This window comes from Echeneis naucrates, chromosome 14 (assembly GCF_900963305.1).
Source record: "Echeneis naucrates chromosome 14, fEcheNa1.1, whole genome shotgun sequence".
NCBI classification, from domain to species: domain Eukaryota; kingdom Metazoa; phylum Chordata; class Actinopteri; order Carangiformes; family Echeneidae; genus Echeneis; species Echeneis naucrates.
The window spans coordinates 8,553,207-8,573,419 of record NC_042524.1 but is presented as its reverse complement, the minus strand read 5'-3'; the positions used below and the strand labels follow the sequence as shown (position 1 = coordinate 8,573,419).

The 20,213-nt window shown below is 39.6% G+C and overlaps 1 protein-coding gene across 1 annotated transcript; it reads left to right on the top strand.

Annotated features, from left to right (window-relative positions):
- Positions 1-224: 224 nt before the first annotated feature.
- Positions 225-20,213, top strand: jakmip2 (janus kinase and microtubule interacting protein 2). Its single transcript, XM_029518559.1, has 23 exons — positions 225-331; positions 8,495-8,742; positions 9,675-9,929; positions 10,048-10,290; positions 10,846-11,055; positions 11,686-11,784; positions 11,910-12,056; positions 12,154-12,294; positions 13,103-13,159; positions 14,014-14,136; positions 14,258-14,386; positions 15,183-15,266; positions 15,461-15,523; positions 15,841-15,939; positions 17,449-17,550; positions 17,770-17,823; positions 17,919-17,984; positions 18,078-18,146; positions 18,592-18,669; positions 18,970-19,020; positions 19,440-19,592; positions 19,686-19,751; positions 20,163-20,213. Exons 2-23 carry the CDS (start codon positions 8,614-8,616, stop codon positions 20,211-20,213), a joined length of 2,469 nt encoding a protein of 822 aa, XP_029374419.1. The 5' UTR covers positions 225-331; positions 8,495-8,613.

The following is a 20,213-nucleotide window of genomic DNA, read 5'->3' as shown; positions in this document are numbered from 1 at the left end:
CTACATGCATTGTCGCACATGTTGTCAACACATAGCTGGTGCTGACAAACAACAACATGAGTAAATCACGCAGTGATGTGTGTCTGTCGGAAAGCGGTGAGCTCATTGAGGAGGAGGGCGGGGCTCCAGCATCATCACCACCGGCCATCACTGCCTCATTGTACGGGCTGGCTGCTGCTGATGCTGAGATCGTAGCGGACGGAGGAGGAGGAGGAGGAGGAGGAGGATTTGTGTTATTTCCTGCGGTAAAAAAAGGAAAGAAAAATGAGCACGCCATGGACACGGTGTCACACAGATTAGGGGTGAACGTGTGATGGAGATCGAGTCCGAGGTAAGAGGAGGAAATGTGTGTTTGGTTGTGCATCGTCTGGAGGTTTTTTTTTTTTGAGGGGCGGGGGGGGTCACCGGGAATAGCAGGCCTGTTGGTTTAAGTCAGGTTGATCATCTCAGCAGCTCTGTAAGATTCATTAGCTGGCTTTTATTCGTTAAACTTGAGCTAAACACCGAAGCAGTAAACACCACGACGTGCTCAGCAGCATTAAAGCGCTGAATCGGCGGTGTTGGTGGAGGAGGGGGGGGGGGGCAGCCTGCATGTCGGAAGTGGTGTAGCTGGGCCTACATCAGCCTGCCGCCTCCAGGATGACGGGGATCGAGCCTGTGCCTGCTCTCCGGCAGCCATACTTGTTGTGCAGTGCAGCCTCCAGCTGTTGATGTTCGAGCTCCAGGTGAAGCCAGATGCGCGCTGCAGGCTGTGTAACGACCAGTGCATATTTCCTGTTTGACGGCTCCGCACACGCACACGCACACGCACCGGCTGTGTCAAGGAAGGATGCTGCAGTGATGGGATGCTCCTCCGTGGTGGTCTGCTTTAGGGCCTCCAGCCTGAACCACAGAGACCGGCCTGATTTAACACACAACAGCCCGGCATTTGTCACACACATCGTCCAAAGGTCAGTGGAGATGTAGGGAAGTGACAGCACACAAAGTTAATAGGTTATAGATTGGATAGCAGAATTGCAGGAACTCTTCAATAGCACACATTGATGGAGCAAAATGATCTTTAAATTACAGGGACAGAAATCAGACAGACTGGAAGTGTGATTGCTTTGAAGTAATCATGTATCTGCCTCTGGAGCTCTCATTAACAGGAATATTTGTCACGAGATTAGAATTTCATTTTGTTGCATGAAGCCAGTTTAGCAGGGATGGCTGTAATATTTTATTAATTTGCGTCTTGTGCCTACTTATCCTCATGTCTTGTGACAGATTTCTTGGATGTTCTCTCGTGAAAAAGATTATTTATGTAGAATAGAAAAATCAATAATCGGAAATTTAAAACTCAATTCTCACCTGTAACAATGTTGTAAGATGGGCCTTATGGCTGAACCAACTGGATGGTTAAATGTCAAGGATGCAAAATATGTGTGTTTTGTTTACATTCTGAGCTAGGCCTCCAAGGTGAAGGGCTAAATGTGACATTTGGAAGCATATTGGCTTCTCTGAAGTCGAAGGAAAAAGGAACCCAGACCAGAATGTCTTCTTTGGGTTTTTTTTTTTTTTTTTGCAAAACTGGCAGGTATGTTGGCAAGTCAAACCTTCCAGATGGAAAAAATCCTCTGGATGTTCTTATTAACGAAAGAAATTGGAAGTAAATTCAAAGTGCATTTTAATTATGTATCATAGAGATACACTATATTTTAAAGGTAGTCACACAGTGAGAAACCATAATAACAAAACCAACAAACAAAATCGTTAATAATCATTTTATCATCAAATTTGAGCCTCTGAATCATACCTGAATCGAATTGTGAGGTATCTAGAGATTCCCACCGCTAACTGGCATGGTACTGCTGCCCTCAGAATAAAATGTTGTCAGCACCTTACTACTTTAAGACTGACTTTTAATAATGGTCATTGTAACAATGGGATTTGGACAGTCACAAAACATAAAACCACAGTAATCTGTACATTTTTTCAAGAGTGGATATCATAATGTATTAGAAAAATACAATGTAAATGAATAATTGAATTCCATGCAACAGATGTCCTTCCTGTGCAATTTTACACATCAGTAAAGTTCTATTCATATGTCTGACATCTGGATTCAAAGTCGGTTTTGGTCTAAACTGGCATTGATTCGACAAATTTTTGCAAACTCGATTACAATTCAATTACAAAAGAAAAATATCTTAGAAATATATTAGTTTTGTTTGCCAAGAACAGACCACAAGTGGCATATAGATTAAGCAAAAGGTGACTGTGCCCTGAATAATACTTGTGGGAGAGATACTTTAATTCAGATCTTAGTGCAGATCATTTTTAATGTGACTATTTTTCTGACATTTATGCTCTAGTGTAACATTAAATGGGGAAGGCGCCCTCTTTCTGGGTCACTGGCAGGTTATAGGAATGTGGTCAGGGTAAATTGTAGGAGTCCAAACAACAGCTCTGCCACCTGAACCCACCAGAAACATCATGAATCTTGTAGATGTACCGACAATAAAGTTGTCTTTATTTGTCGGGTCATTATGTGGGCAGCACAACATTTTCCCAATGATGTGTGCGTAGGTGTGTAGTATTAGTCTGGGCGGAAATATGCTGTGTTGAAGATGCCTGTTTGGTGAAAGATCACCAGCAGCTGTTTTTGGTTGTGATCCTCCTCATCAGTTCTGAGTAATACCTTGCAAGCTGCCTAACCACAAAATCTCAACACACTGTTTTGGGGCTAAATGATCCTAAAAAACAGCCAAAGCTTGCTGTATCCCCTAATCCTAACCTTTTCCCAAGGCAATGCACGTCTTGCAAAGCATTTTGACTGGGAAGTGAACATAATGGCTCCAGGTTGAAAGATTTATTTTGGAAAGGGAAAAGAAAAATCAATATCATTGCTCAGTGCTGCCTCTTGCTTATGAGCAGTAAGGGTGCCCATTTATGTTTGGTCCGAGCTCTTATGTGTTTACAAAGTAAAAATAACATTGTGATTTAGCAGATAATGGAACTTCCAGTCTTCTGAGTAGCATGATATCAATATTGATGCGAGATATGGTGTCCATATCTCTTACGAAATGTAACAATTGAATTTCAGTGAGTGAAAGAGCCAGATATATGGAAAACCAACAACACTCTATCAATGATTATTTGTAGGTATCATTTACTACTAGACCGAAGACTAAAGACGACTGGCTGCAGCAAGGCTGTCGTTTTTCTTCCTGCTGTTCTTTGTAGACTTTGTGTGGATTTAAAAAAAAAAAAAAAAAATTTGAATGTCTGAGGAGTAAAAAGTGGGTCATGGTGCCAGTGTGCTTCGTGCTGTACTATTTCATACACACAAGCTCATAATATTACACCAGCACTGTGACGCATGCACGCACACACTGACAGTGCACAGAGAGGATGAGCCAGACTGTCTCCCCTATCTCTGCTCAGCAAGCAGTGTGCATGCTAACAATTACTCACAGCCACCCATAGGTGCCCTTACTCTGTGCAAAAAAAAAAAAAAAAATGGATTGAAGTGTGAATTTGTGCCACTGAGCGTCGATAATTATTATTATTTTTTTTTTTTTGTGGAAACAATTAATCAAATGACTGTGTTTAAATAAAAAGCTTCTGCTGTTAGGTGAAAGGCTTAAAATTAATGTGGACATCAGTGGACATTTAAATACCCCAAACCACAATTTCATAAAATATTTCTATATTTCTATATCAATTTGACTCAAAATGGAAAAGATTAGCTGCAAACTTTAGGCCAGTACGGTTGTTGGGCTGCTTTTCTCAGCATTGAACAGAGATTTAAGAATAAAACAGTTTGACCATGTTGATATAGTATTTGGTATCTGCTGCAAAACAAAGTACACTGAGCTCTGGCAGATAAGAACATCTACAGCTAACTTGCTGGCCAAACTATACCAAGCCTTCAGGGCGCTGCATGGGACAAAAAAGTTAAAGTATGTAGTCGACCACATCGCTGCTATTTGCCCCTTTACTCACAGGGAGAGCGAGGGATGTGTGAACTCCTTGAACTGCTCACTAGTTCTTAGAGGAATACTGTAACCAGCTTTTGCAAGATCCAGTTCTTTAAACCCTTTCTGGCATGAAATGTTATCAACTTGTGTCAGTGCCTGAGATTTAGTCCGTATAAAATGGTTGTCGCCGTGATCAGATGGTGCCATTTCTTGTAAGACAGACTGCAAGTGCATTTCTGCTGTTAGGTGTCAGACTGCATGCAAGGTATCGTATTTTCTCTTCTTTTATGTTTTTTTTTTTTTTTTTTTCTGAAGTCCTACAGTCGATATTTACTGAAACATTACGCTGTATGGTGGTTGGTGTTTAACTTGGTCAAATGGTTCTAAATAACTAGTCTGTTCATGCTAAATTACGATCATCTCAAGGTTGATTTCCTTCTTCGTAATTCATGCTTTTTGTTTTGTTCCGGAGATTCTTCTTGTTAAAGGCCTGAAATTATTATCAAAGGTTGTTAGCATTCTCAGTTTCTTCTCTGCTGCTCTTTAAGCGTCCGAGTCATTGCTGCAAAATCAATATGCAGGCTATTTCTGAACTGTAGAGAAAGGTTTAAAATACTGCATAGTACTGTCAGGTTGATCAAGTTCAGTTCAAAGCCTGTTAAATAGTCAATTACCTGCTATAGAACATGGCAGTGGCTTTGAAGGAGCAGTGGTTGGAAGTGACCCCCCTTCGAAGTTCTTCTCTTTAAATATTAAAACCTTTGCCATGAACTGCCTGCCTGTTTCAAAATAGTGCTGAGTAAGGATATAAGAAATTGTAGGACATGAAAAATGTGAGAAGGGTTCCCTCTATATGTTAATCTCAACAACAAGGTGACAACAGAGTGGAATTAACCTTAATCCTAAATTCAGTATTCATGGAGCACAAAGAAAAACAGGGAAAGTGAGACCAGTAATAATAAAAATAGGTTACAGTTCAGGGTGCAGCTAGTGCGTGGCCCTGTATTTTCCATGATGACAGTCTGTGTGTTGGTGTGTTTTATTTGACCAGACAGTGGATTATGTCCCAGAGGCATCTGAAAATTGACTATGACAGTAATCAGATTGACTTGGGCTCACAGTAAATTCATATTTAGTCTCACCCGGCAGAACAGTGGCTGCTGGCTGCTTTGTAGGTTAATACAGTATTAGTGACCATGGTGAGCTGTGGTTAGCTTTGCATTATGATGGTGCATTCAAACAGACCAGGATGAATTTCATAAAAAAATTGTTAATCATCACTATCACTGAGCCCACCCCAATCAGCCATCGTTATCAAGGCTCTCAAGGCTGAATGGAATAGATGTTATGGGTCAAAGGTCAAAGGTTTCTGCGAGTTCACACTACTTAAGAAGTTATATGCTAATATGCTTGCCAAGCAATTCAGTCATGAGTAGAATAAATGACCCTTCATATACGAAAGGTCAAAGGTCAACTTCTCTGCAGCATCTTTATGGTATGAAAAACAATTGTGGCTGAATGCTGGATTTTCTGTCTCTTTGCTGGTTGATAAACACTTCCAACAATAAGGCAGTTAGTCTAGTCAGCCTTATTTATGTACAAGTTGTTAAGTAGTTTATTTACCATAAACCATTAATAAGAATGACTTTTGAGCAAAATATGACCAAATATAAACAATTAATAAGTAATTAGCTGAGATGATTAGATGAAAGCTTTTACATTTGTACATTTCGTTGACTAAGATTCATAGATACAATGGGTGGATCTAAAGCATATTCTGAGCTTTATTATGGTGCCAAAGTAGATGAAATATGTGATATATATGTGATGGGGAGGTGTGCGATTACAGTGTAGAGGTGGAAAAATCCATGTTACAGACTTGGTGACGTAGAAAATGTTCAGAATAGCATATTTAAGAAGTGCTGCCTGTGTGCAAGCGAGGTCTCCTGCTGCAGCTGCGTGTTCAAATATTAAACCACCTCATCGTGGACATGCTGTTCCTTCGAAGGAGAATCTGCTGAGCTCTGGATTGAGGGCCAAGATTTCTGGGTCTTGGACTCTTGCCACCATAAGTGTAGTGTACATTATGTAAGAGAATTTGTCAGCAAAGTAGCAAATTGTGCCAAGGTTTTCCTGTTGTTGCGTATTAGGTTTATCTTGTTTTTGCCTTTTCCCTATGTATAGTTATTAAATCAAGTGTTTTTTTAAGCCATCAATTAATTTAATATTTTGCTCTCTTTTTTCAATTAATTCATTAATATATGAACACATTATCAACCTAAGCTGATGTCTTGAAATAGTTTTCCTTCACTAACTTTCCGATGACAGGTCTTTATGAGAGCTTTCAGCTGCGATCTTGACCTTACAGTTTGTGGGTCGCTAAAAGGAGACTTCTAGTTGTTGTTCAGCCATGTTGGTGAAATTTTTTGGGAAGTGCAACTCTTCTGCAGCATTAGAACAAAGGCGATGAAGACGACTTCATCTCTAATCTGCATCACAAAATCCTTTAAGCAACGTTATGTCACTTCTGCTCAGATTATCGGGGTCACCACCCAACTCCTCCTGCGTCCTCCTGGTGTGAAATCACAAACGTGCACGCTCATATGCACGTGCACGTTTGTGGCTAGGTAATCCAAAGTATATCGTCAATATACTTGAAAAATGAATAAGTGATTTCCTCGACTGTTGCTTTTAGAGAACACTGCCTTGGGCAAAATCCTGGATAATGTGGTAGTGGACTGGCATGTGCTATGCTTTCTATTACATCATCTGATGTTTCACATAACAGCATTTTACAATTAAAACCTCAGCAATAAGCCTTTGAAAGCAATGAACACACAATACTGTGTTTTGTCATGACTAAAATAAATTTGCTGATTGGGTGCCTGTTTTTCCGCAGCGTTGGTCTCAGGTGTACTTGGTGTCAGTCAACAGGAACTCTGCTTTAATCCATGAAACAGTAGCAAAGCGTATTCCAATTGGAGGATGACTGACTGATAGTTGTTCCCGAAAGACACGCTTTTCTTCGAAGAATGCATCTGAGCATGGCACTAACGGGCTTCAACAACATGTGTTGCATCCACATGACTGACCGTTGGGCCCTGATTTCAGCAGAGAAAACAACATACTTCATGCAAAGTCAGCTGCATGTCAATGTGAAGGCAGGGAAGCCTGTGCAAAATTAGCCTCACTTCAGAAGCCTGTAGTCACAGAAAGTACCGATAACCACAGCCGTTTGTGTTAGGAGTATTCCCATGACACACACGTCACGTCACGACTGTCCCAGGGGGACATGTCCTCCAGCCTCAGTTGTAGTGGGTGACAACAACATTGGATATCAATAGTCATTGTTGACCTGAGCTTGCCCTCAAATAAGGAATATGTGTGCTGATTGTGTGATTATAGGACAAATGGTTGTCTCCAGAAACTTGTCTGGGTAGGGCACTGCAACTGAACTCAAATGGTACATAAAAAGAGTCAAATTGTAGATTCAGAGGGATTATCCCTGACTCTGCATACCAAGACAAAAGTTCTCTTCCAGACAGTCATTGTCTATTGTCCAAAAATACAACAAAACAACTCCTCTGCTGTTGTTCATACATAACAATTCATTTTATGTTTCGTGTCTGATGCTGTTTTGATCTGGAGATAAATCTCTTTGTTGCTTTAAGATGCATCTGTGGTTCTATTGTGTGTCTGTATGTCCGAGGGCAGTCCAGCTGTGACTGACTGCAGTTGTCCAGTTAATGTGGTTATCACTCCATCACTGTTAGACTGTGACTGCACTGTGTGCTTTTGTATTTACAATTACACATTGTGGCGTCAGAAGAAATCACTTAACACCTTAATTTTATCTTCTTTGGAGTTCTGAATCAGGATTAAGATCATGAATTAGAGTGTTGTTATAGTCCCGACCAGTCAAAGAGTTTTTAAATTTACATTGCCCCCCCACAGAGTGAAACTACACCTCTATGGCACCATTTTCTCCCCCCAAAGAATTCATTCCGGTTTCCAGTGTGTTGATGGTTTGACTTCTTCATCTTTCTGCTTTATCTGGCTTCATGATGAAGTCCTCCAATATTTTTGTGTTCATTCAAAAAGCATGATATCAAAGTTTTTTGATTAAATACCATTACTAAATCTTCCTGCGGGGTTACTGCATGTGATGTATTTTCTGCAGTGTATCAAATCACCATGTATGTAATTTCATAGAGACTGAGCATGATATACTGTATATGATAGCAGAATTTAATCTAGAAAATAATATTATGGGACTATCTTTGATCTTTTTTCTTTGATGACTGATTATTTCTTCTTCTTCTTCTTCTTTCTTGTGATAAACATGTAACAGCACAGCAGAATAAATTATCTTATAGTTGCTTTTCCTGTTTCTCCAACCGGTATCCACAAACACACGCAAAGTGAACATGTAGAAAGGCCAAACTGTATGTTTACCAAGATTTAGTTTTGTCCTCTATGCAGTCTGTGCTTTATCTCAGTTTGTCTTTCTTTGTCTTTTGTCCACCCCTAAGCCCTTGTGTCTGATAGGAGAATGAGGAAGAGGAGGACCTGGAAACCTTGGGAGCACCTTGGATTGTTACTGTGAAGTCTCAATGAAAGCATCAGAAGAGCCTTTTTAGCGTTTGACTCAATGGCCAAGAAAGGGCGAACAAAGGGCGAGAAGCCCGAAGCGCTCATCTCTGCCCTCCAGGCAGCCAATGAAGATCTCAGGTCCAAGCTGACTGACATTCAGATAGAATTACACCAAGAAAAATGCAAGGTACTGTACAGAATAACTTCTGAACAAAAAATCTCAAGCCACATTAGCTTCTAAAGGCCAGTCAATCAATGAAAATCCCAATAAAAACATAAAATAGAAAATGCTTAGATGTCCCACATGTATGTCTGTATATAATATATATGGACATTGTGAGTGAATGCAACGCAGTTGATATGCACCTTTATGCTTCCAGTTTACTTTGTGTTATTTAACAGTGTGTGAGAATGAGGACGTAGATGATTTAAAAAAATATTTTCAACTCACAATGACATGCTAACTCATTATTATTTCATGTTTTAATTCATGCACTATTGGATTTGTGACTTCTTTGTGCATTATGCAAGCATGTTTACACTTTATGAATTCGCTGAGTTGTGAACTTTGAACTGTCCAAATTGTTAATAAGTCAAGTCCACCAGGGACCTCAGGCAAACTTACCACCCTCTTATTATATACCAGGAATGCACAAATGCAGTAGTGCATATTTAAGTCTAAGAATATTAGCATTTTTCACTTTTGATGCTGTAGTGTATTAGAATTCTGTTTTGAATAGGGTAAGATTGGGTAAAAAAAATTGGGTGTATCTCATCCCCTCATGCCCAAGTGCTTTTGGAAGAATTGATGCGATCAGGGTGAATATCCAGTTATCCTGAATATCTGAAAAAGAAGTCTGTCAGGGTTCATATTGCTTTGTGGACATTTGATTGGATTGGATTCAGTTTTATGAAAGTTGTAGGAGAACAAACAGCCTGAGACAAAGAAAGAAGAGACCAGGCAGGGCCAATTAAAGCACATGTTGGAGTCAAAGCTATTCTGTCATCTAACACATTTAATAATGCATCCATTTGTAGCCGATATCCTGAAACGTTATGGATTTATACATTGATTAAAGAAAAGACTGTAAGGTTTAACATGTTATCTTCCTCTGAAAGGTGAACAAACTAGAGCGCGACAAGGTGCAGGAGGTGAAGCGGGTGCGAGAGCAGGAACAGCACCGCCACACTGCCATGTTGACAGAGCAGCGTGCAAAGTGGCATGAGGAGAAACAAAAGGAGCTCCAGGCTCTCAGGGAAAACCTGACCCGGCAGCACGAGCAGGAGCTGGCACGCCACGCCAAAATCAAAGATCAGGAGAACCAGAGGCTCAAAGCTGCGCTGAGCGCCATGCGCGATGGTAGTGGAGAGAAGGTGAGGTTTAGATATGAATAAGAGCAATGTGTGGGTGCAGTCCGTCACCATCCCCTGTGAGAAACAGGGCCAGACACATGACAAATAATCACCAACATCACCCCTCCTCTGTTTTCAGGTGCGCACAGCACTAACGCTGGAAGCCAAGGAAGAGGCACGTCGCTTCTTTGACCAGGAGCGGGTGAAGCTTCTGCAGGAGATAACAGAGCTGAAGGCTGCTAAGAAACAGACTGATGAGGCGCTCAGCAACATGATCCAGGCCGATAAGATGAAGGCCGGTGACCTGCGGGTGGAGCATCAGCAGCACCAGGAGCAAATCTCCAAGATCAAGTGGGACTGCGAGAGAGACATCCGCAGACTGGTAAATATAATGTTAAAGTGTGATGGAGCACAATGGAGTAAAAAAAAAAAAAAAAAAAATCATCACATCAGCTGTATTTCTGAGTGAATGAGTTTGTTGTTGTAAACTAGATGACAATGGTGAGTTTATCCAGTGCTTTGGTGCCACTATGCTTTCAAATACACATGTGATATTGGAGCACCTTCATATATGGAAATTAGGCTAAAACTAATTCATCTTTTTTTTTTTTACTAATTCAGTTATCAATTAAACAGTGATATCATTTTTTATTAATGATTAATCTTTTAGTTCACAAAAAAATTATTCAGTTTTTCTTGTCCAACAGTAAAGATGCTTTATTATTATTTAATTCAAACTAATGAAACAGTCAGCACACTCGTAGTTTTGACTCAATCTCATATATTTGCTTTAATAATCACCAAAAAAGGGTGAAAAACAATACCTGTTATTATCTCTGTGATTTCTGAAAAGGAATAAAAGAATATCACTGGAAATAAAAATTGTCATCTCAGCAATTTCTTCACAGCACCAGTGTTTCTTTCTCTGTCATGACAGGTGGATGAAATCAAGTCTAAAGACCGCACCATCTTCGCTCTGGAGAAGGAACTGGAGTCCGCAACAGGGTTCTTACAGAAACTGCAGCTTCAGAAGGACGCGCTGGATGAACAACTGTTCCTCGTCAAGGAAGCTGAGTGCGGCCTGGGAAGCCCGAAAAGAGAGATTCCAGGCAGAGCCGGAGATGGAGCAGAGCACTGTGGAAGCCCAGTAAGGACAGAGAAGGAGAGAGCTGCTCATTTTTTCGAAAGTCAATCAACCTATTGATTTGACTTGTCCTCTCTTTTGTTACCTCAACAAGTTAATGCCGCCTTGTATCTGAAGTACCAGTACTCTATGGCTGGTTGTAAGCTGCTGAAGAGGACGCTTCTAATAAAACTGGCCTGGAGCATGCTCATTAGAGATGTGATGCAGAGATTAACTGTGACTTTTAAAAGTCACGGTTGATGTAAAGATGTGATGAGTGATCCCATGACCAGCTGACCCAAGCCCACCCACTTCCTCATTTGAGATTTAAGTGATATATCTATTCAGTTAGATTTGATGTCCATCAGGTGCTCACATTAACATGAAAGGTCTCTTGACGGAGAGATGTAGTCATTTCATTACATCTTATTTGATTAATTTTTTCTGGTTCTTGTGACTACCAAAATCTTACTTAACTTAATTTATGTGATTATTTCTATGAACAAATTACTGAGCAAGATACAGTACTGAACTGATGAACTTGCCTGTGCTTAAAAATTGCTCATCATTCTATTATAGTCTATTTAAATATTCATGGCAGGTAAATGAATTGGTGAAATCACAACTAGTTTTCTTTTTTTCTATTTATTTCAGGACCTGAGGAGAAACCAGAGGCGCATGGCCGAACTCAACTCAAATATACGCAAACTGGAGGATCGCAACTCGCTGCTGGTCGATGAGAGGAATGAACTGGTATGATTGAAAACATTCATTTAGTTATGGACATGCTGTCTTTGGTTGCTTACTTTCACCGTTTTCACCTTTCTGTCTTCTTTAATTGCCCCAGTCTTTACTATCTGCCCCTTTCTGTCCATCAGCTGAAGCGAGTTAGAGAGTCGGAGAAGCAATGCAAGCCCCTGCTGGATAAGAACAAGCTGCTGAATAAGAGGAATGATGATTTGACCCAGACCATTCAGAAGCTGGAGGAGAAACTCAAGAGCTTGGCCAAGGAGAACCTTGAGATGGTTGGCACAAAGTCACATTAATGCTGTACATTCATTTCCCCAGACGGACAGCTGATTGACGGATGGAGGTGTTGCTCTTTGTGTTGTGTGTCTACAGAAGGAAAAGATCAGCTCCCATCCTCCGCTGAAGAAGCTCAAGTCTCTTAATGACTTGGACCAAGCCCACGATGACCAAGAAATAGCCTTTCTCAAGCTTCAAGTCCTGGAGCAACAAAGCATGATTGACGAACTGACAAGAGTATGTTATTCTTTTGTTTCTTTCTTTCTTTCTTTTTTTCTTTTTTAAGACTACAAATGAACTTTTTGTGAAGTGAATTTTGGGTCATGGTTGTAACTGTGAGCTCATGCTATTACGTTTTTTATGCATGCACTGATTCATTCATTCATAGCAAAACTGAACTGGACAGTGAAATTTGACTTGAAAACAGATTTCGACAAATACATGTCAATTAGTTAAAAAATTACATTTATTGCGATTTTTTTCTAAATTCATGATTCCAGTTATAAGCAGTGGAAAATGAAAATAACTGAGAGGGTGAATACTCTTTAGAGACACTGTCCTTGCTGTTTGACCCTTTATTCCCTCCACTCTCTATTCACTCCCACTTGAGATTTCAGCAAAGGTCAAAGGTAACAATGCGTTTCTCAAATGAAAACTGTAACTAATTCACAGAGATGCACAAGCAGGTGACACAGTAACTGTAATGTGACGAACATGCAACGAAGGATGACCACGAAACGCAACATAAATCGTAGTGAGAGAACAAACACACTTTTCAAATAAAATATAGCGAATTGGCCGACGCTGTCTAGAGTGAACACAGGGCAGACTTAGTGCATCACAGGATCAGATGATCAGATGATTATCCTCATCCCATTTGGAACAAACTGTTAGCATTCTTAAAACTCCATTGAACTGTGAAAATCTGTATTGTTCAGCTAATAATTTGGTTGTTGTGTTCTTTTTTTTTAATTATTATTTTTATATTTCCTTTGAAAAGGACATGGTTAATCTCTTTCTCTACATTTTCCTGTCTGTTTTCCAGGACCGTGAAAAACTATTGAGAAAGAAAAGACATAAAAGAAGTTCAAGGCCAATAAAGGTACAATAGAAAGAATTTAATTTGTTGGTGGCTATTTATCTTCTTCTAAATCTCATTTAGTTACAGAGGCGATTTGTCCCGCTAATTACTATGTAGCCAAAATTAGATTAACAATGAAATACCTTACAATCTAGAAGAAGTTTTGCAATTTCAGCATTAAATCCTTTTGGAAACGAAGATGTGTTTGTTGGAGGGAAGCCAACATTGTGTTGTGGCTTCTTTTTCTTTGCTTTTTTCCTGGTTCTGAGGTTAACACACTACCAGACATACACCTGCTCGGTCCAACTGTCTCGCCATTTTCGGATGCAGATTCAGATGTGAATGCTCAGAGAGCCTGTTATAACCTCAAGTCTGACTTGTCTTTTGAACGCAACAGTAACTCATTTTTGTCAAAAATGGTAAAAGTATTTATGCTTACATTGGCTGCCTCAAAAGCAGGAGCAAACTTAGAGTACTCTTTGAAGATATGCACTTATTCTGAAATTCAAATGCCTGTTATTTGTAAACTTTAGGAAGATTATTCTAACCAATTCTTTGTAAGACTTGTTAGTGTGAGTATCAGGCTGCATGGATCAGTTAATTAGTGAGTGAGTGGAAGCAAAACCTCCTGTAATGGAACAGAGGACTTACAGATAGAATTGCTACAGTAGGGTATTATTACTATTATTGCCACAATGATTTATTTTGATTTATTTATTATTTATTTTAGACAAAAGCAAAATCTTTTTTGGGACACCTTAGAAGGAGGACACAGCCACTACTTAGCCATAATGTAATGTGAACTTGCCATATTGATTTCTGGAGTCTATTTGATCTGCATCTCTAATGGAGTCTTTGAACCCGGCTCTCTGCAGAGGCACATCGTAGTGGACACTTTCTTTGGCTACGATGAAGAGTCTATGGATTCAGAGACATCTTCTGTGGCTTCGTTCCGGATGGACAGAACTCCTGCTACTCCTGAAGAAGACCTGGATGAGGTGAGAGCTACTACAAATAGGGTTTATTTTATCTTCTATCTTTTTGAGTTTTATTGTGACTACATGTCAACTCTGTTTTAACTCTGTGTGTGTGTGTGTGTGTGTGTGTGTGTGACATCAGGGTCTAGCCAATGAGGAGTCAGAGCTGCGTTTCCGTCAGCTGACCAGGGAGTACCAGGCCTTACAGCGGGCCTATGCCTTGCTGCAGGAACAGAAAGGAGGCATACTGGATGCTGAGATGGAAGCCAAGGTACATTTAATTTAGAGGCTCAAACATTGTTAAATTCTGTTCTTAAGCTTACATTACCAAACACTGTAAATGCATCAGACAGACGACCAAAAAAATGTGGCACATGACTTATAAAAGACAAAGGTACTTTTGTGACATGATCAACTACATTTAATTCAATTTCTTATTCTGTTCTTAACCTTCAGTTGTTTCAAAGTACAGTATTTCCTGGAATAATTAAAAATTTAATGTGCTTTGGCTTTGGAACGGTAAAGACATAAGTTATTGCTAAGTTTAGCGGTCCAGTGACAATAAAAAAAAAAGAGTGCACTTAGTTGTGCAGAGGTCGTTTCATGTCAGGCAAATGTCTCGGTTTAGAAATAATCCCTAACACAAGATTTAAGAAAGAGCTTTTTAAGTTAATAATTAAATTCTTAAGCGTGGTCATCTCTGGTTGTCCCTATTGAGTATTGTCATGTGGTTTGTTTTAATAGGGGTTATGTTTTACTTTTACATATCAGCATAACACAAACACAGAGGAGGGGATTGTTAAGGAAAATGTACTGAATAGAACACAAGGCCTCATGTTTGGTAGCAGCCATTTTTCAAACTGGACCACTCCTGATTCATTGACATGCCTCATGGACCCCCTCCCTGATGAAAATACACATACATGAAAAATACAGGTGTGAAGCCACAAAGAGCCTCCATCTGTCATGCATTACTCTGAATGAAACATTTGTAGGTTTTAAATGTGTTGCGTCCACAAAAGTGAACCCTTCCACATTCATAAACCAGGACTTTGTACTTGTTCCAGGCTCAAGAGCAGCTCCAAGCAGATGTTCTCAGGTATAAAGCCAAGATAGAGGACTTAGAGAAGGAGCTGACCCTGAAAGGACAGGTAGGACACCCGTTATAGACATGAATGAAGGCCTTTGGCTGTCCTCATGGTATATAGAGAGAATTGAAATATATCAAACCAATATATTGATGGATTCATCAGTGATTTTACTCAGCATCAACATCTTTATAATATTTTCCCCAATGACTGAATAGCTTTGATTCAAAGCATCAATTTTCCGTGCTCTCTACCAGGACTCTAAATGGGTGGAGGAGAAGCAGCTCTTCTTACGGAGGAATCAGGAGTTATTAGAAAAGGTTGGAATCAACTTTAAGTTTGTTTCAATATTCAAACTTTGCTTTGTTAAGAATCTTTGTTACAATGTAGATTGCACCATTATAAATTGCGCTGTGACGAGCAAATATACTTAATCATGTTTCTTTTTTCTTTGCACTGGACTGGTATTCTTGAAAGAAAAACTATTATTTACCTTATATTCTATATAAATATGATATTATTATATGTGTTTGTTATTTACTGTGACATTTTCTTTATTTTCCTACTGTGGCTGCTATGTGGATATGTGAAATCCCTCACCCTATCCACTCATTATCTTGTTCTTTGTGGTGTTTAGGTAGAAAAGATGGATTCAGAGTGCAGTCGGCTGCAACAGGAACTACAAGACTCCAAAGATCAGAATGAACTCTTAGAGTTTAGGATACTGGAGCTAGAGGTGAGCCTACCAATTCTGCGTAACTCCAGCCTTGTACATGTTCATGTACATAATCCTGAAGATGCCATCAAGATTTGTAACACCTAAAATATCTATGTCTAAGTGATTTTAATGATTTCGAATAAAGATTTTTACTATTGTTGTGGCAGAAAGAGGTGGTTTATAAGAGGAATCAGATGGTTGAGGCGTGATGGGAAATCTCTTTATTCACAGCGGCCTCCTACTAACAACGTAGTCAGAGACAAATTCAACATTACAGAGCGTAACAAGCCTTTTTATACTAAAGACAGGCTATGTATGTGTATGGTGTGGATAGCCTTTATCCTTATCTTCATCTTCGACTGAGATGTTTTCTACTTATTGTTATGAATTGTTCAGCGCCAGTACAGGATCATGGTGACCTGACTCATGCTGACGTCTGAACAGAGACAAGGCGTCTGGACCCTTTCCTTCTCCCACACTGTTCTAAGAACACACGAAGGTCCATTTATCAGGACCACAGCTAGTTTCCAAGTCTTTAAAAAATGATGTCAGAGTATGTTTTGACAAAAACTAACATTGATGGATAAAGAGAAATCTTGTGGTAACAAAAAAAAAACATTGTGTCTATAATGACTTTAGCCAAGTGTGATTTTGTTTGAACTGTTTTCCAGCAACAGTGATTCTTGTGGCCTGCTTTTTACGGGACTTTGGTGTCGCCACAAATAGTAAAAATAAAAATATACCAAATAAAATTCAAATGAAGGCCAGAAGAGTTACATTAAAATGGCTCCTGTTGTTCAATAACTTACCCACATGCTCACTCCTGTTTTGCCATATAAAGCACTAAAGATTTCACATGGTAGACACCCAATCCAGTACTGTTTTTCTATGTTCAACTCGTCTTCCAAGTTCGCCAGTAAAGACAGGCAGCCCACCAGTCTGTCAGTCAGGCTGATGAGCAGCTGACAGTGGTCTTTGTGTTGTGGCAGTGGTTTGTTTTTTGTTTTTTGTTTTTTTTTTTTTCCCAGGGAAAATGTGCCTCTTTAATGTGTCCTTAGAGCTGTTGACTCTCTTTCATAGATTTGTTGAATCTGTTGTTTTGGTCTTTTTCCACTGCTTGTTGAGAAAATTTGACTCTGGCCAATAAAGACAGATTCAGTGCTGTCATTAAATTAGATGGTAGATTTGAGGGAAGAGAGGTGTCTGACCAGGACCACTCTCTTCTGTAAAACACTTTTTACCTGAACCTTTTACTTGACTTTTGTGTTTTGGCCTTGATGAATGAACTCCAGCCAACAGACAAAATATGGAGTGGTCTCAAGGAGCCACCTAGTGAACACAGAGGAGAACAAACATCTCCAATGTGCACAATTCTTTGTTAAAATGAGCTGATGAAAGATAAAAGTGATTCTTCTGATCAAAATCCTTTTTCAGATGGCAGCAGCAGCTTCACAGGGTGGTCACAAAGACTTGTGATCAGGGATTGATCGGGTTGGTTTAATGAAATGTGTATTTCTGTTGTTGTAGGAGCGTGAGAGAAGATCGCCTCCATTCAACCACCTGAGGATGCATCCTTTCTCCGAGGGCGTCAGTGCTCTGCAGATTTACTGTATGAAGGAGGGGGTGAAAGTAAGCAGCAAAAGAACTTGTATTCCTAATCAGAGCAATTCATCATGAAGTTAGACGGGTTTCTGGATGGAAGGATCGAACTGTAAAAGGCCACATTATTCTTCTGACTGCAGTAAACTGAGAGCTGCGGTAGTTTTCAGTGAAAGTTTAACAAACATTTTCTAAACCAAACAACCTTTTACGTGCCTGCTTCTGACCATTAATCTCTTTTCTTTGCAGGATGTGTGCATACCAGATCTCATTAAACTTCTAGATATCCTGGGAGACAATGGGGTAATTTATATGCACGAGATACACACACACTATGATGTGAATGCAAAAACATGATTAAAATTTTGGTGATGAATATGTTTTATCCTTTTGTATAGAATTTAAGAAACGAAGAGCAAGTGGCCATCATTCAGGCTAGCACCGTTTTGTCTCTTGCAGAAAAGGTACATTTCAGAAAAAGCATTAAATGAAAACTTTCAACTCACTGAGTAGTTTGTGCTGCACTGACTGATGTCCTGCTGTTTATTGCCCTCCAGTGGATCCAACAGATAGAAGGGACGGAGGCAGCGCTGCACCAGAAGATGATGGACCTGGAGATAGAAATGGTGAGACATAATAGTCCCCTCCAGGAAAGCACTTTTTTAAATATTATTTTAAACAGCACTCTGATGGAAGCTGCCAGGAGTACGTATTAAGTTGGCCTGTTTTCTTAATCTGTTCACTTCATTTTATGGTTCCTTTATGATCAAAGGAGTCTTGTGATGATTTTTTTTTTTTTTTTTTTTTTTGAAATAACTGACGTCATTACACTATTGATGATAGTGTCATATTTCCTGGTATTAATATGAGTGCACATTCACAATTCATCCTCTCTTCATTCTCAATATTTGTGCATCAGTAGTTAAAAAAAAAACCAAAACAAAGCAAAACAAGATTTTAGTTTTCCTCAGATTTCCAATAACATGTATCCGCTTATAAGATGTTTTTCATCCATCTTAGTGAGCGTCTGATCAGCTGAGCTAGCATCCCTGATCAGTTTGTTCTCTACAGGAGATGTTCTGTAAACAGAAAGGATATCTAGAAGAAGAGCTGGACTACAGAAAACAGGCCCTGGACCAGGCCTACATGGTAGGTTTGCATACTTATGTATGTCTGTGTGGTATGTATAGATAACATTATGTTTTTTGCAGCCATTCTGTGAGTACACTGTATTTTGGCCCACCTGGGGACCAGAATCAGGTCCATAATGCTGACCATTGAGCTCGGGTTGGAATTACAACAAGGTAAAGACTGAGGGTGGGGGTAAGACATCAGTTCCTGAAGGGTTTGGCTTTAACTCTTCAGGAAAAAAGGGAAGTAAATGTGTTCTCCTTCTGTAGATTAGGATCAATTCTATGTGTGTTAACAGCCCCTTCTTTCTCTAAACAGCAAATCCAGGAGCTGGAAGCAACACTATACAACGCACTGCAGCAGGACAAGGTTCTGTCATGTTTCAACATATTTCAGTCTTATCGCACTTATGCAATCTGAAATACTGGAGAAGTGAGTTTTTCAACTGAAGACATCTGTTTTGAGAATGCCAAGAAATGCGTCACAGCAAACAGTGATTAATTTGTTTATGACATGCAATCTTATGGTCATGAAATTCAACTTTTCTGTAAAATCTACTTGGAATAAGTATGACTCATTCACATGGCTTCATGTCAGTTTCATGAAAGAACAAAAACTCATTGAAACTGATCAAAAAAAAAAAATAAGAAAAAAAGAGAGAGAAAGACTGCTAGTAAAGTGACGAAACCTCTGTTAGTATAAGAAATGTGTGACTTGTGTATAATTTACAAGATTTTTTGAAATCCACCAGCCTACGTATGTGTCTGAGGGCCGTCTCTTTCCCCCAGGTGATAAAGTATGGCGAGCCGCTGGATGAGCTCCAGAGGGACGAGCTGCGGACGGCAGTTGAGAAGTTGAGGAGGCAGATGCTGAGGAAGAGTCGAGAGTATGACTGCCAGATCCTCCAGGAGAGGATGGAGCTGCTGCACCAGGCGCACCAGGTTGGTGCATGTCAACAGCACAAGTCGACGTGTTGCTCCCTTTCACAAAAAAGAACGCCAACCATTGACCACTTTCTCTCTGGATATTTGCAGAGAATTCGTGACCTCGAAGACAAGACAGAAATCCAGAGGAGGCAGATTAAAGACCTTGAAGAAAAGGTAGGCCTCGTTTGATGTATTTAAAAATTCACAACGAAATGTTAAGTGTTAAATAAATATTTGTATAGGAGCTTCACAGTGAAAGGTGTTTTATTTTTATTTTTTTTTTAACTATGAAGCCAATCAATCTATATCAAAGCTACTGATTAATGTAGTGGCTGTTTTCACTTTGTGTCTGTAAATAAATAAAAAAAAAAAATAAATAAAAGGGAATCGGGAAGAGTAGCCATAGCAGAAATACAGTGAAAGCTGTACATTATTAATATGGTTTCATTATTCCTGATTGACACAGTTCCAGTTTCCCTTCACAGTGAATCTGTCTGTCTCTGCTGTTGCTAATATATCTTTCTTGCTCCTCTAATTCTCTTACTTTGTTTCTCTCTTCTTCATCTCTTCCTTTTTTCTCGACAGTTTTTGTTTCTATTCCTGTTCTTTTCTCTTGCCTTTATCCTTTGGCCTTGA